This window comes from Panthera pardus, unplaced genomic scaffold (genome assembly GCF_024362965.1).
Source record: "Panthera pardus isolate Hobbes unplaced genomic scaffold, ASM2436296v1 HiC_scaffold_18, whole genome shotgun sequence".
Taxonomy (NCBI): domain Eukaryota; kingdom Metazoa; phylum Chordata; class Mammalia; order Carnivora; family Felidae; genus Panthera; species Panthera pardus.
Window position 1 is genome coordinate 1094305 of NW_026526743.1, and position 16200 is coordinate 1110504.

At 58.5% G+C, this 16200-nt stretch overlaps 1 protein-coding gene across 1 annotated transcript in view; it reads left to right on the plus strand.

The window, feature by feature from the left end:
* The first annotated feature begins 929 nt into the window (after positions 1–929).
* The window catches only part of MARK4 (microtubule affinity regulating kinase 4), a 29295-nt gene continuing 14024 nt past the window's right edge, over positions 930–16200 (plus strand). Inside the window, 9 exon segments of the mRNA XM_019426010.2 lie at positions 930–1282; positions 5830–6030; positions 8563–8616; positions 8721–8769; positions 9484–9549; positions 9627–9697; positions 10331–10387; positions 12361–12597; positions 15882–16001. Coding sequence (XP_019281555.1) covers positions 1232–1282; positions 5830–6030; positions 8563–8616; positions 8721–8769; positions 9484–9549; positions 9627–9697; positions 10331–10387; positions 12361–12597; positions 15882–16001 — 906 coding nt within the window. The 5' untranslated portion in view covers positions 930–1231.

Here is a 16200-nt window from a genome sequence, read left to right on the forward strand (position 1 = left end):
AAGGCAACATGTAGATCCTTGCTCTCGCTTTATAGATTGGGGAACTGAGGCCAAGGAGGGGCCAATGCCTGCCTTGAGTCACAGAGCTATACGGAGAAATCCTCAGACCCCAGCTGGGGTGCACAGGAGAGGGGCCTGCAGCCACAAGCCTGGGCTCTGGAGTTTTCTGGGAGGTGGGAGGCGGCATTGCTAGAGATCGTGGTCAGCCCTGGGCAGCGGCTCTGCCTAGCACACTACGCCCCCTGCGCCCTCAGCTCTGTTCCCAAGAACTTCCTGGGCCCCTCGACTGAGCAGGGGGTGGGCTGGGAGGGAGAATGTGGACAGCGCCGCCTTCTGTCTGGTTCGTGTCTCTCGGGGCTTCGCTGCCTCGGTCTGTCTCGTCTTTTTATTTCCGCGCTCTTCACAGGTCTCTGCGTCTCTGTGTGTTATCTCTTTGTCTCCTTTTGCCTCTCCCTCCGTCCCCGTGTGGGGGTCTTCTCAGTCTTTGTCGCTCTCTGTGTCTCTGTTCTCTCTGTATCTCTGTCTCTGTGTGTCTCTCTTTCCCTATGTTTCTCCCTCCTTTATTTATTTATTTATTTATTTAGTCGCTCGGGTCTTTTGGCTCCCTTTACATCTCTTTGTATGTCTGCGTGTCTCCCTACTTCTGTCTCTCTATCCTTGCGTCTCTTTGTCTCTCTATCTCTGCATCTCTCTATCTTTCTCTGCGTCTCTGGCGCTCTGCCTAGGCGTTTCTCTCCCCTTCTCTTCCGGTGAGTCTCCGCTCTCCTGTGAGAACACGCTCCCCTACCGACGCGCCCAGACCTGCCTCCGCCCCCGGAGCCCCCGGCTAGCCCGGGCCTGCGCCTTTAAGGGCCGGCGGCAGAGGGCGGGGTCTCCGCGGCCCCGCCCTGCCCGCCCCTCCCCCTGACGTCCCTTCCTCCCCGGCCCCTCCACCGCCTCCCTCCGCCGCCGCCCGGGCCGGCTCCGCGCCCCCTCCCCGGCCCCCGCCCGCCCGTCTGCCCGCCGCCCCCATGGCGCCCCGGGCCGCCACTGCGCGGGGCCACTAGGACCCTCGGCGTCCCCTTCCCTTCCCCGCCCTGCCCCCTCTCCCGCGGCGCGAACCCGGGTGTCCACGGCACCCAGCTTTTGAGCTCGCGTCCCCAGGCCAGCGGGGGGGGAGGGGAAGAGAGGGGACCCCGGGACCCCCGCCCCCCCCCCACCCGGCCGCCCAGTCCCCCGGGACCCGGAGAAAATGTCTTCGCGGACGGCGCTGGCCCCGGGCAACGATCGGAACTCGGACACGGTGAGTGGGGCCCGGCCCCTTGGGGAGCGCCGGTCGGGTTCAGCCGCCGAGCCCCTCGTCCTGGTGTGCCCCGCGCCGCGCGAGCCCCTACCTTCGTTCCCCCGGCTCGGCCCAGCGTGCCACCTCCCGACCCCGGCCCGGACTTCCAGGCCTCTCGACCCTCCCCCACTCCAGCCCAGCCCGACCCCTGCGGGCGCCCCTCTCCCGGGACCCCTCTCTTGTCCCTCTGCAGACCGCTTCCGCTCGGGTCTCTCCCCTCCAGGAAGCCCCCTCCCCTGCCTTCCAGGAGCCCCTCCCTTCTCCGCGTGTTCTTAAGCCCCTTCCCCTCCTGGCTGCCTGCATCCGACAACTCGCCCCCTCCAGGATTTGCAGGGCTCCTGACCCCAAGGCCCGGCCCTGGCCCTCTCCCAGGAAGGCCCGGCCCAGTCCCGCCTCTGGCTCTGGCCTTCCCCATCTGGATGTGGGTGCCGGGCTCCCCAGGAACCCCCCTTCTCTCATCTCAGCCCTCCGCCCCTCTGGATCCTCCCGGATCCTGTGGGCACCCCCTCACAGGAAGCCGGTTTCCACCTTTCCTGGGCCCAGGGCCCTTTCTAGCTTGTTCAAGGTCTCTCCACTCCCAGGCCTGGTCCCTATCTTCCAAGCAGCCCTGTCCCTGGATTCCCAGTACCCCGGCTCTCCCCCAGCACCCCCCTCCCCTGGACCCTCTCTGGTGTCTTCTCCCAGGCAGCCTTGGCCTCCAACTTCCAGGCCCCTAGCCTAGTCTGACTATTTCTAGGCCCTGGGCTAGTCTGACTCCAGGCCTCATCCTGCCTGTATCAACTCCTCAGCTCCCGGCAAGCCCCCCCCCCCCAAACCCCCAGGACCCCCTTGACCCCCTCCGAGGCCAGGAGCTTCCTCACAGGACAGCACTCCTTCCACTGATCTCTAGGTCCCCCCATCTCTTCTGCCCCAGGGCCTCCCTCTTCCTTGTGTGTGTGTGTCCGGGGGGGGGGGGTCTGGCCTCCCAGGGAAGCCCCCTCCTCAACTTTGGAGGCCTCCCCCAGCCCACAAGGCTTGGCCCCAGATCCTTCTTCCAGAAGACTCCTGGACTCAAAGCGTCTGGTCTGGTCTTAGCTGTAAGACCTCAGCTGTTAAGACCTTAGCTCTTCTCTTGGAGGTCTGTCTGTTGGAAACCTCCTCCCCAAGTTTCTAGGCCCTTTTGACCCCCTCCAAGTCTCAGGCTTTCTTCTCCTTGTCCTCTGGGACTTGCATGCCCCGAGACCTTTCTCTGCTTCTGAAGACTGCTCCTAGAAACCCCGCTTCTTTAACTTCTAGGAGTTTCCTTGGCCCCTGACTGCCACTTCCCCATGGCTTTAACCCTTCCCAGGCCCCCTGTCCCTATACCACAGCCCAGAACAATCCTGGGAGACCCCCCCCCCATCTCCCTAGTTTCTGATTACTCTCAGCCCTTCTAAAGAGCCTCTCCCACCAACCAATGCCAGACTTATTCCCAGCTGGGGTCTTTGTCCCTTTTCCCTTAGACCTCTGCCAGGTCCCTGCGTGCGTGCACACACACACACACACACACACACACACACACACACCCCTGCCTGCCAGCCGCCCAGCCACCCTCACTCCAGATCTCCACCAGAGAGATCTGTCTCTGCCCCTTCCTCTTGCAAAACCCTCCCTGACAGAGATCCCCTCAACACCGTGGTGCCGCAGCCCCCATACAATAGGTCGTACTCTGATTTGGAGTCTCTGATGAGATACCCACCCTTCCCCCCCGCCCCCAAGTCACTCAGGAAGTGCCAGGGAGCCCACAGGCCTGGCCAGCTGGTTTACACTGTGCCCTCAAACTACCGGGTCATCTTCTCCGAGCCTCAGTTTCCTGTTCTGAAAAATGGGGATGCTCAAGTCCCTCAGAGGATTATTCGAGATGCCATGGGTGAAGCCCGGCACATAGGACGCTCTCTACACATGTTCACTGCTATGGTGACTATGGGCATGAGTCAGACGGGCCGTGGAGTCCCAACCTGGGGCTGTCATCAGTTGTCGCGTGCGCTTACAGATCCCCTCCCTGCTCAGGACCTCGGTTTATCTCTAAGTAGGGCTGATGATAGCACCTCCCTGTTAGGGATGTTTTAAGGGGCCGAGAGATGCTGGGAGCAAACCACGCTTGCAGCTGTGGTGTTATTGTTACTTTGATTGTTCAGATAAGCATGGGTTCAAATCTACTTTCTGTCCCTCCCTCGCTGGGTGATCTCAGGCAAGTGACCTCACTTCCGTGAGCCTCGGTCTCCTCATCTGTAAAGTGGGGCTCATCCGAACGCTTCCTCCTCTTTTTTCGTCCAGATTTGTGCACGGTGGGCATTTGAAGAGGGCTAATCCCCTTCTGTCCTCTTGTCTCCTCTCCTCCCAACTAGTCTGTAAGTCCTGCTGGTCAGCCCTGGCTGGGGCTCACCTCTCCCTCTGGCATCGGAGGTCGCAGACTCCTCCTCTGCTCCCGAGTTACCACGACGACAGCCATGTGGGGTCACGCTCCCCCACCCCAAGCCCCAGGCCCCCCCACCGCCCAGCCTCTCTGGAGGTTCCCTAGCAACAGGCCCGGTGTTGGGGCGCCAGCCGGGCGGGAGGGAGGGAGCCGGGCCAGCTGGTGGTGCCGGCCAATTTTAGCTCCCGCCCCCGGCCCCTTGGGGCTTTGTCACCTACTGCCCCAGCTGCCCCTTGCAGGGGTCCCTCCAGCATGCTGCCTTCAGTGGGGTGCCAGCCCACCCCCAGTTGGCTCCCCTGGTGCCACCTAATGGGGATTCTTCTTCTCCAAGCCCTTATCTCTGTGGGGATCAGAGGCCTCATCAGCCAGGATCTCCACCTCCCTTCCCACCCTCCCTCCCCTGGGAGGAGACCTGGGGTTGTGAGCCTACCAGGGGCAGGAGGTAGGAAAGAGCTGGGCACTCAGGAGCCAGCAGGCCTGGGATCGAATCCCCGCCACTCTGCTTCGGTGCCCTGTGACCTTGGCCAAGGGACTTACCCTGCCTCAGCCTTGGGGTCCCTGTCTGGAGAACGTAGATCGTGACTGGTCGCACAGGGGAGGCCCAGGTGAGGACACAGCGGCCGGCCGGCCGGCCGGTGTGTGGCTGGGGCTGCAGCAGTGGTGGTCGTCCTTCAGCCCCTTGTGGGGACCATTGTCTTTCCTGCCTCTTGTGAGTGAATCGAGTGACCTTGACAAGGCACCTCTCTCCCCAAGCCTCAGTTTCTTGTCTGGAATATGACGATGTAGGTCCTGCGGTCACCGGGCTAGCGTGGGAATTGAATGCAGACGAGGTGCCTCCTGGTCCGGGCCGTGGCCCGTATAAAAGCTGCTTAATAAAAATGATGTGGGAGCGTGAGTCCGTGCGCTGGGCGATGGTGAAGGCCGTCAGCTCTGGGGTAAACGTTGTCCAGCTCTGGGCCTCAGTTTCCCTGCCTTAAAAACGGGGATGAGGACACATTAATGGCCAGTGCTCATTAAATCGCGGTCATCATCGCTTAGTTAAGTAGCCACGCGGATTCCCTGCGGCAAGCCCTCGTCCTTGGCCTTCTCTCTTCCTCAGCTCCCTTTGTCCACCTGCTTCCCACCCCCGCCCTGGGAAGGGCATGGGGGCAGCACAGGGTCTGAGCAGAGCCGCCTTGGCTCAGGCCTCTGGCTGCCTCCGTCGCCTGCACCCTGGGCCCCAGCGCGGAAAGGGAGGCACAGTCCCTGGGGCTGACAATCAGGACAGGGCAGCCCGGAGCAGGCAGTGACCTGCGGGGGAGAGGCCCAGGAGGGACAGGACGGCAGGAACAGAACATCGGGGCCAGATGGGAGGGCTGGCGTGGGAGACCGCTGGTCAGGGCGTGGATGGAGCCACAGAGGTTCCCAGGGCGGTGGGGGGTGGGGGGAGCGACGGTTGGGGGTTGGGGGGGAAGCAACAACGTTTTCCACGGAAGGAAGGTGACCGTGCAGGGCCAGCCCGTCAGGGCAGAATGAAGGACTGTTGGTCACAGTGTTTGAAGTCGGATTTGGGGCAAATAGGGAGCGGAAGAAAATGTTAGGGCCAGTAAACTGGGAATAAAATGTTGTTCGTGGGCTTCAGAGCAGAGCTGTGGGGCCTGACAGGGAGGTGATGGGTGACCTGGGACGTCAAGAGCAGTGAGAGAGACCTGGGGCCCGGTGTGGCCGCCAGATTGAGGACCCGGACTGGGGTTGAGGGCCGCAGCATTTCGAAGAAAATACTATGTGGCCTCAGCAGCTAGAAAAGGAAGTTGGGGGTAGGCCGCAGGGAGGGGTGAGGAGGAGGCCTGATGTCGGGGACCCCCGGCTGCTGCAGAGTTGGGGCGCGTTTATGTTCTTGGAGGTGTCTGTTTGTAGAGGCGGTGGGGGCGGGGGGACCCAAAGGCATCGTGCTTCTCTCTGGCCTGGGTTTGAGAAGGACCACGAAGGGGCCGGTGGCCAAGGCTGGCATCGACCGCCCCGGCCCACAGGTGCCATTGACGGTGGGATCGGGCAGGCGCTGCCCCACCGCTCACACTCTGTCTCCGCTGTCCAGCATGGCACCTTGGGCAGTGGCCGCTCCTCGGACAAGGGACCATCCTGGTCCAGCCGCTCCCTGGGTGCCCGCTGCCGGAACTCTATCGCCTCCTGTCCCGAGGAGCAGCCCCACGTGGGCAACTACCGCCTGCTGAGGACCATCGGGAAGGGCAACTTCGCCAAAGTCAAGCTGGCCCGGCACATCCTCACTGGCCGAGAGGTGAGTGGGGGGATGGGTGGGGCTCAGGGCCCAACCCTGCAGCACCCGCGTGCGTTGTGGGAGGTGGGGCGAGGTCAGACTTGGCCCTCACTCTGCTTTGTGACCTCAGGTACATCCCTGGACTCTCTCCAGGGCAGGTCAGGACATCTCAGATTTTTCTAGAACAATCCAAGTAGAACTGGGCTACCGTGGGAATTAAATGTACCTGAGGTCCTTATTAGCCCAGGACTTAGCCCACAGTAAATGCTGTTTAGTAAAAATGATGTGGGCGAGGCGCCTGGCCAGCTCAGTCCGGTAGAACATGTGACTCTTGATCTCCGGTCCTGAGTTCAAGCCCCACGTTGGGCCTAGAGTTTACTTTAAAAAAAAAAAAAAAAAAAAAAAAAAGGTGTGGGAGTGTGAGGTGATGAAGATTGTCAACTCTGGAGTAAACGTTGTCCAGCTCTGGGCCTCAGTTTTCCCACCTTAAAACAGGGATGATGATGCATTAATGGCCGGCACTCATTAAATATTGGTCATCATCCCTGGAATTGTTGGGAACTCTCAGATGGCAGGCAGAGAACTGTGTGTCGTAGCTCTAAGAATTCTCACGGCTTCTGTGGCTAAACCTGGACAGCATCCCTGTTTCACTGGTGACTTTTGTTCCACCGAATCTCGCGGCAATCTCCATGAGAATTCGTGAGAACTTGAATTCTCTCTCTCTCTCTTTTTTTAATGTTTATTTTTGAGAGGGAGAGAGAGAGAGAGAGCATGAGTGGAGGCAGGGCAGAGAGAGGGAGACACAGAATCCGAAGCAGGCTCCAGGCTCTGAGCTGTCAGCACAGAGCCCGAAGCAGGACTCGAACCCACGGACCGTGAGATCATGACCTGAGCCGAAGTCGGGTGCTTAACTGACCGAGCCACCCAGGTGCCCCTTGAATTCTCAGTTAGGCACAGTCTGAGTCTCCCCACCTCCCCTCCAAGAGTGGGCATGTGTTGGGAGTATGGCAACATTATTGCAGAAGGGCCCACGCAGACCTTGTAATCTGGATATGAAGCCTCTCACTCACTCTTGGGAGGAGGGTATGACTCTTCTGTACCTCCTTTAATTTTAGAGAACATGGCTGGAGCGATTTCTCCTGCCTCGGATGAACTCTCTTCCTGCCCCCACGCCATCTACTCCAGACACACAAAAGATACCAGGCCCCAATGGTTTTATGGGCACATTCTACCAAACATTCCAATTTTATGCCAATACTTCCAGAGACCGAGGAAAGAAATGCTGCTGCCCAGCTGATTTTAAGTGCTAGCTGGACAGTGACCAAAATGTCAGAACCGGCTCTGAACACCATGATGGGCCGGCCTTACACGCGAACATCGATACAAAAATCTTAAACAAAATCGGAGCGGATAGACGCGGGCACATCCGTTAAAGAAGGCTGTGTGATGACAAAGCTCGGTTCGTCCCAGGAATACACAGTTCTTTTCAAATTGACAATTTATTCATGTACTTCGCCACATTCACAGACTTGAGGAGAGAGACCATATGATCCTCTCGATACTGGCATGAAAAGTGCGTGACAAAATTAAAAACCCGTTTTTGAGGATGTGAGGAAAGCTAACGGACCCTCTCCCGCATGAGGAACGTGTTGTTCCCCTCGTGTGGATCTTGAACATGATTCCAGGGGCTTCTCAGAGGACCAGCTTCTAAGGAAACGGGATCTCCCGGGGGAAGGGTTCTGTAATCCAGGATATCTGGAGGTGACCAGGCCCCAAAACCCTTCAGGGAAACGAGACACCTAGAGCTGAGTTTGGCCCCTCGCTACTGAAAAACTTACGGTGCTCTGCCCCAAAGTGCAATTCAAAATAAAAACTCAACCACACTGCAAGATAAATATAAGGAGAGTTTCATAACTTTCTGATTCTTCCTCCGTGCTGACTGCCTCAAAGCTCTTTTAGAACAAGGGGTGCTGGGGCGCTTGGCTGGCTCAGTTAGGAGAGCGTGCGACTCTTGACTTCAGGGTCTTAAGTTCAAATCCCACGTTGGGCGTGGAGCCTACTTAAAGAAATGAAGGGGGCACCTGGGTGGCTTAGTCCGTTAAGCGTCTGACTTCAGCTCAGGTCATGGATCTCACGGTTTGTGGGTTCGAGACCTCAGCTCAGGTCATGGATCTCACGGTTTGTGGGTTCGAGCCCCGCATTGGGCTCTGTGCTGGCAGCTCAGAGCCCAGAGCCTGCTTCGAATTCTGTGTCTCCCTCTCTCTCTGCCCCTCCCCGCTCATGGTCTGTCTCTCAAAAATAAATAAACGTTAAAAAAATTTTTTTTTTAAATTAAGAAAAGCCAAACACAAAAAAGTAGGGGCGCCTGGCTGGCTCAGTCAGAGGAGCGTGAGGCTCTTGATCTTGGGGTCGTGAGTTCAAGCCCCACGTTGGATGTAGATGTTACTTTAAAAAAAACACAAAAAAGCCCTTGCGTGATCTGAGCTGGGGTAGCCTTTCCCAGCTCAAGAGCCCTCAGCACTTTGATCTTTTCCCCCTTCCTTCCACCTCCAGGTCGCCATCAAGATCATCGACAAAACCCAGCTGAACCCCAGCAGCCTGCAGAAAGTGAGGCCCGGGGAGAGGGAGCAGGGGGGGGGACAGGTCGGGAAGACAGTCTTTGAAACCACCCACCATCATCTTTCTCTTTCTTCTGTTTTGGCCGTGTCCAGCTGTTCCGGGAAGTCCGCATCATGAAGGGCCTAAACCACCCCAACATCGGTGAGGAGGGGAAGAGGATGGGCTCAGAGGCTACGAGCTGGGGGCATTTGGCAGAGGAGTCAGGGGACAGAAGAACCGGCAGCTCTAACAGTTAGAAAGACCTGTTTGCTCTTGGCAGTACTGCTGCTCGCTGGCTGGGTGACCTTGGGCAAGTCATTTCACCTCCCTGAGCCTCAGTTTCCTCCTCTGGAGTGGGGCTGATAAGGGACCTACTTCAAGGTCATTGTGAGGATTGGATAAGATCGAGCATTCGAAACCCTTCCTTCAAAGCTGCGCTGTGGGAGCTGGTCTGATTATCGGTAGCAGCCGCTGTCATTGTCATCGTTAGGCAGAGGGGGGAGGGGGGTCTTGACCTAGAGAAGCAGGATTTGGCCTGGCCTGGATGGGGCCACAGCATTAATTCATCCATTTGTTTTTTCACTGGGAAGTGTTTATTGAGTGGCTGCATTATGCCAGGGGCTGGGGACATCAGGCATAGGCAGTGAAGAAAACCGACACACACCTTGGCCTCACACAGCCCGCTTTCTTGCAAGAAAGTAGGAAAGGTGGTGAAGTAGGGCTGAGGAGTTTGGAAAACGGTGCCATCAGTAGGGAGCCATTGAGTGTTCGTGAGTGAGGGGGTTCTGGTTAGCACACGCGTAGTTAGAGATGTGGGTGGAGTTGGGGGGAGTGCGTCTCTTCCCGAATAACCCCCTCCCTCCCCGGTCATTGCAGTGAAGCTCTTCGAGGTGATCGAGACGGAGAAAACTCTGTACTTGGTGATGGAATACGCAAGTGCCGGTGAGGCCTCCCTCCCCGCCCTGCCCACCGCGCCCCGCACGCCCCTCGCTGACCCCACTTTGGCCTCTGCCCTGCAGGAGAAGTGTTTGACTACCTCGTGTCACACGGCCGCATGAAGGAGAAGGAAGCTCGAGCCAAGTTCCGACAGGTGGGGGGGTGGGGGGGGGGTCACAGCTGCTGGCTGGGCTGGAAGCGGTGCCTCGGTCCCCGGGGAGGAGGGACGGGGCGCTCCGCGCGGGTCTGGGCTGTCCGCTGGCCCCGGGGGGCTTCGGCCTGGGTGGGAGTGAGGGTGGCCCGCTGGGTGCCCACGAGCGTGCAAATGCCCAGGTGTGAGGATAGCCTGATGGCAGGCGTGCGGGTGTGTGGGTAAAAGGACACGCTGAGGGGTGTCTGGCCAACAGGGGTGAGGGGTGGAGCGCGGGCGGTGTTGGCCCGGGGCTGTGCTGCGTGTGCTGGGGCCGAGTGTTTCTCTGCAGGTACACAGCGTTCTTATGTGTGTTTCCGGAAAGCCGGGAGGGGACTCGTGGTGTCCCGGTTCTGGCGCCCCTGCCGGGAGGGTGTCTGGGGGTCTGAGGCCGTCTGGGGGGTCTGAGTGGAGGCCTGCAGCCGCAGGTCCCAGGGGCGTTCCCTGCTGTGACCGAATCGGAGCGTGAGGCCCCAGCATCTCGGCCTGTGCCTCGGGGAGGCCTGGGGTCCTGGGTCTCGGTTGTGAGTAGGGGTCTGAGAGAGGCCGCGGGGTTCGGGGTCTCGAGGGACTGACCCTCCCTGCTCTCCCCTCCAGATCGTGTCGGCTGTGCACTACTGTCACCAGAAAAACATTGTACACAGGGACCTGAAGGTGAGCCCCCCACCCCCGCACAAGCTCCCCATCTCGGCCCACAGACCCCCCCCCCCCCACACACACACACGCGTATTTGTCCCCGGTCCTGCCTTCAGTCGCCCTGGGGTTCTCCAGTAGCCTCCGCATTCCCCCCTCTTCTCCCGTGCTCCTCCCTCAGCATCCAGGGCTCCTTGACTTTTTCCCAAACTGTTTCGGCAGAGGAAGGGCCAGCAGATAGGGGAGCAGGTAGGGCGGCGGGGACAGGAAGAGAGAACAAAGGGAAAGAGACAAAATGTCCTGGGGCGCCCCGCACCGTTCCGTGTGTGCCGAACAAGGACACAGGCTGCGATAAAAGGGTTCGCCACCCTCAGAGCCTCTGGAGCCTTGGCATCTCTCAGACTTTAGAACATTCAGGAATCTTCGAGAACTGAGGTTCATAGAGCCCCAGAGTCACAGAGCCTCCGGGTCTCAGAATCACAGGCCTCTCAGAAGTTGAGGAGGACCTTTGAGAGGGAGCCCCTGAGGCAGCCCCGGGCAGGGAAGGGACTCAGCCAGCCTGGACCCCGGCCGCCTGGTCGAGGTGAGCAGGGGCAGCCCCTCGAGCCCTGCCCCCCACCCCGAGAGAGCCCCCCACCCTGAGAGAGCCACACTGAGTCAGGGCTTCTTGTCCTAGACCGGAGGGAGAGAAACGTTTGTCCTGCTCAATCAATCGAGTTGTCTTGACTATCGTTTCTTGAGCCACCTACTGTGTGCTAGGCGCTGTGCTTTAAGGAAGGTCTTCTCGAGGTATCTGTAGTGAAGGACCAGGTTTGTTTTAATATTTTCAACTCCCAGTCCATTGTGATGGATACGCTTGTGAAGTACATACGATAAAGGTGAAAAAAAAAAAAAAAAAAAAAGTCCAAAATACAAGACCCAATTTAAAAAAACAACAACAACTATGATTACATTCAAAAGACATAAAAAATCAACTGTCACGTTGCTGTAGAAGTTTCTAGACGTTCTCTCTGTGGGTACCCGCCCTCTGAGAAAGCCCCTTAGAGGCTTGGGGGTTTGTTTGCCCTGTGCGGGTGCTGGAGATTCCCGTCACCCAGAGGAGGCACGCCCCCTGGTGGAGGGTCCTGGAAGTGGCTGAAAGGGATTTCGGGGATCTGGTTGGTGCACCCAGTGGGGAACCAACCTAAGGGACCAGCCCACATGTGGGGTTGCGGCTGGATTGTGGAGCCTCAAATTCTGGGACCAGAAGTATCACCCCTGAGCGAGATTGAGAGGCCATTACATTGAGGTTTGGGGACGATCCCTCTGAAGTGTCTTTGTGGGTTCGCTCCCCCCTGTGGGGTTGGAGGTGGGGGAGGGTGGGTAACCCCGAGGGTGAGGAGGTAGGGAGACCATGAGGAAGCCAGAGGTGCTGGCGGCCTGACTGGGGAAGGGCCGTGGTCGGGAGGGGCCACGCGTGGACGACACTTCGAAGGGTGGATCTGTGTGCCCCCAAAGCCGCAAGAGGCAGGGAGCTGGAGCCTCCTTCCAACGCCCAGGCCACGGGGACACCGGTTCTGCCACTTTCTTGCTGTGGGCATGACTTGCGTCCTCCCTAAGCCTCTGCTTCCTCATTCGTGAATGTATTCCTCGTTATACGAACACGTACCACCAAAGGTAGACAGGACCTTGATTTTTTTTTTCATTTTTCATGGGTCTTGAGCAGTCAGTCCTCATGTTTGTTTGTTTGTTTGTTTGTTTTCCTGCTGGGTAAACTAAGGCCCAGAAAGGGGCAGGAGGTTGCCTGAGGACCCCCGGCTCTGCACACCCCATAGGATAATGCCATAAGGCACTTACTGCATGTGAAAGATTGTTCTAGGCCTTTTAGGACTCACTGAGTCCTCAAACAGCCTGCTGAGACAGAAGCTGTGATTATCCCCCTTCTGCGGATGAGGAAACTGAGGCCCAGGCAAAGCCACTGCCCCAGGTCATGTCCACCTTCTACCCTCTCCCAGGCCGAGAACCTCTTGCTGGATGCCGAGGCCAACATCAAGATCGCCGACTTTGGCTTCAGCAACGAGTTTACCCTGGGCTCAAAGCTGGACACATTCTGTGGGAGCCCCCCGTATGCCGCCCCGGAGCTGTTCCAGGGCAAGAAGTACGACGGGCCAGAGGTGGACATCTGGAGCCTCGGTGTCATCCTGTACACCCTCGTCAGCGGCTCCCTGCCCTTCGACGGGCACAACCTCAAGGTGCTGGGCGGGGCTGGCGTGGAGGTCTTCATCTCCTGGGGAGGGTCTCTCCGGTAGGCCCCCAGCCCCTCCCCCCACACCTCCTCTGGAGAGGGCCAAGGGGCGGGGCTGGCCTGAGGTCACACTGCAAGAAGGTTGAGGGGGGTGGGGGGCGGGTCCAGGCAGGACCCGGGTCCCCACCATGGGTCGTGTGGCCAGCCCCAGCGGACTGTGCTGCGCTGGGGTTCAGGGCATGGGCTTTGCAGCCGGCAGGCTTGAGTTCAAATCTCAGCTCACTCCCTCATTCACTCAGTAAATATTCATTGCCCACCATGGGGGGGGGAGGGTCAGGTTGTTTTAGGTTTTCCAGATACCATATGAAGAAAAGAGACAAAAATCTCTGCCTTCATACGTGCTGGGCCATGGGTGAACCTTGAGAAGACAACCAAAGTGGGAAAAGCCAATCACAAAGGCCACCCGTCATATGATTCCATTTCTATGAAGTGTCCAGAACGGGCAAATCCCTAGAGGTGGGAGCAGATGAGTGGGTATCTCAGGCTGGGGGAGTTGGAGAACAGGCTTAACTGACTGGTGATGGCCACACCACTCGGTGAATGTACTCGAAACCTTTGTATAGGGTACCGCAAACAGAAAAATTCCTGCCCCCGGGGGAGGGAGCAGAGCGGGGCCAAAAACAAAATAAATAAGCAAACTGCATAATATTATGTCAATGTCGAATGCTGACCAGTGCTGGGGGGGAGGGGGTGCGTGGAGGGGTGGGATGTATGTGGTGAGTGGCAGGATGGTGTGAGGTTTTCTTCTCTGACCTTTTGGGTTTTTTTTTTTTAATGTTTTATTTTTGAGAGAGAGTGTGTGAACAGGGGAGGGGGAGAGAGAGAGGGACAGAGGATCTAAAGCGGGCCCTGCCCTGGCCTGATGCGGGACTCGAACTCACGAACCGTGAGATCATGACCTGAGCCGAAATCAGGAGTCAGACGCTTAACCCCCCGAGCCACCCAGGTGCCCTCCGTTCTTTGACCTTTTTATTCTGAAACGTGGCCAGTCTGTGGAGAAGTCGCAGGACTGGGACAGAGAACACATAGGACCTTTCAGGACATGCTCCGGCCACGTTTTCCATCAGTCTGTACGGGCACACGCCGTTGCCTCTGCCGTTACTGATGGAACGTTTGGGGGTCGGCCGCAGACACGATGCGCCTCTGTCCCTGCGGGGGACACACAGCAGGTATCTCCTGAGACTGGACGTTTTCCTGTCTACAGTCACACTCGGGAAAATCCAGCCAGGGTGCAGTCCTGGCCTGCAACCCGCGACCATCCTCCGATGTCCCCAGTCGTCCTGAGAATGTCCTCGTAGCTGTTTTTCTCCCGCACCGGCACTCGGGCTCCCGAGTCGTCTGCAGCTGACCTGTATCTTTCATCTCCTGTCATGTGGAGCAGCAATTCTGTCCCGCGTGGCATGGCTTTGTGGCCATCAGGCCACTTGTGCCACGGGGCCCCCCTCGGTTTGGGGTGACCCGCGTCTCCTCGCGATGGGGTCCCAGGGGTGCGTTTTGGGGCAGGAATTCCACAGCCGGGATGCTCGGTCCTGCTCGAGGTGGCCCGCAAGGAGCGTTCAGAGGTCAGGAAGCCACTACTGGGGACAGGCCACCAGAGCAGGGACCTGAGTGATGAGCAGGAAGGAGCCCCTTCTTCACAGAGGCCTCAGCTGAGGCGCTGACCCCTCTGAGCCTCAGTCTCCCCTCTGTTCGGTGTCCAGCTATGTAGCAGCGACTCGAGGGCTCGCTAAGATCAGACATGCGAAGTGCTCACCATCACAGAGTAATCTCTCTGAGCCCCGGGCATCAAGCCAAGAGACTTTTTTAGAAGGCTAGGCCACATCCCACCTGCCCCAGGCCCTTGTCACCTCCTGCTGTCCTGGTTTCCCACCCTCAGCCTTTCTGGGCAAAGGAGACATGCAGCTAGGGACAGGTCCCCGCTCTGTCATTTCCTTGCTAAGCGACCTGGGACATACTCCCTTTCAGAACCTCAGTTTCCCTGTCTGTAAGATGGGGACATTGAGAGTATCCACTGACGGCCAGCCTGGGTGTCTAAAGCCCTCCACCAGGGCCTGGCATCTGGCCAGGGTGTTACACTTGGGAGCCACACTGGTGGTGGCGATGGCGATGGCCCCTTGGCGACTCCTCATTACCACGTGACAGTGGCAGTGTGGTGCGGTGGTCACGTAGCACGGGCTCCGGAGCCAGACTGCCTGGCTTGGAACCCTGGCCCTGCCATTTCCCGGCTGCACACTCCTAGCACCAGTGACTTAACCCCTCTAAGCCTCAGTTTCCCGGTCTGAAAAACGGGCAGCACAGCCCTGCTTCACAGCATCGTTGGGAGCACAGAGGTAACTTGCGTAAAGCACTCAGAACATGGCCCGCGCGGGGTAAGTGCCCTGCTCGGAAAGCGATACTCGTTAGTATTAAATATTCACGACCCTCCGGGCTGTAGTGATCTGGAGACCCAGGAGGCTCCCAGCCCTTTCAGGAGGATGCCCAGGAGGAGAGCTCCCAGCCCAGAGCTCCACCCAGAGATTCCGCCCCCCCCCACCCCCCTACCCAACACCGGTCCCCCCTCCGTTTCCTGTCTCCCCCAGTTCTTCTTCAGGATGGAAGGGGCTGTCCCTGGCCTGCCATGCGGCTGGGAGTTTCTTTTCTCTGTCTTGGCAAGGTCCCTCAAAAAAGGCCCTTAAAAAAGAGAAAAAGGTCTGCCTGTAAATGGGCTCTCGTGCTTTGAGACTGCCAGCGTCTCACGGTTCTTTGGAAAGACAGGCATGCCCAGGGAAGGGGGGAGCCGAGGGGTGGGAGGCGGGAGGGCAGGATCCCCACCCTCTTCATAAACCTAACAGTTAAGTCGCACTTACCCTGGGCCAGACGTGTGCTGTGCATTTTACTTATGTAGCGTTATGGGTGCTGTGAGCCCTGGGTCCCCAGACGAGGAGACTGAGGCCCGGATGCTGACTCCCCTCTTCCTGGCTTGTAGAATTTGCTTTCTCGGTGGGATTTCCTCTGAATGAAAAATCCTTTTTTTTTTTTTTGAAAATGACTACACCTGGTACGGGGTTCCCATTTTATAGATGGGCAGCTGTGGGTCAGGAGAGAGGGGTGGGGGGTTCTGCCACCTGTCGCTTCTGTCAGGAGATTGGGAGAAGGAGTGTGTGTGTGTGTGTGTGTGTGTGTGTGTGTGTGTGTGTGAGATGGGTCAGGGAGGCCGGGTGGATCCCTCCCCCAGTAACCCCGTCCCCCTAGGAGCTGCGGGAGCGAGTCCTCAGAGGGAAGTACCGGGTCCCTTTCTACATGTCAACAGACTGTGAGAGCATCCTGCGGAGATTTTTGGTGCTGAACCCAGCTAAACGCTGTACTCTCGAGGTAAGCCCTGGTCCTGGCCGCCTCTCACTACAGCCTTCTTGCCCTCACTTTCGTCTCCTGTGCCCATCTGCCTGAGATCGCTGCTGGAAGGTGGGGGGAGCCGGGCAGCCCGAAAAAAGGCTCCCGGGCCCGTCTCGACGCCACCCCCAGCTTCGCCCACTCCCCGCCATGCCAGTAATTAGCTAATGAGCTCCTAGGC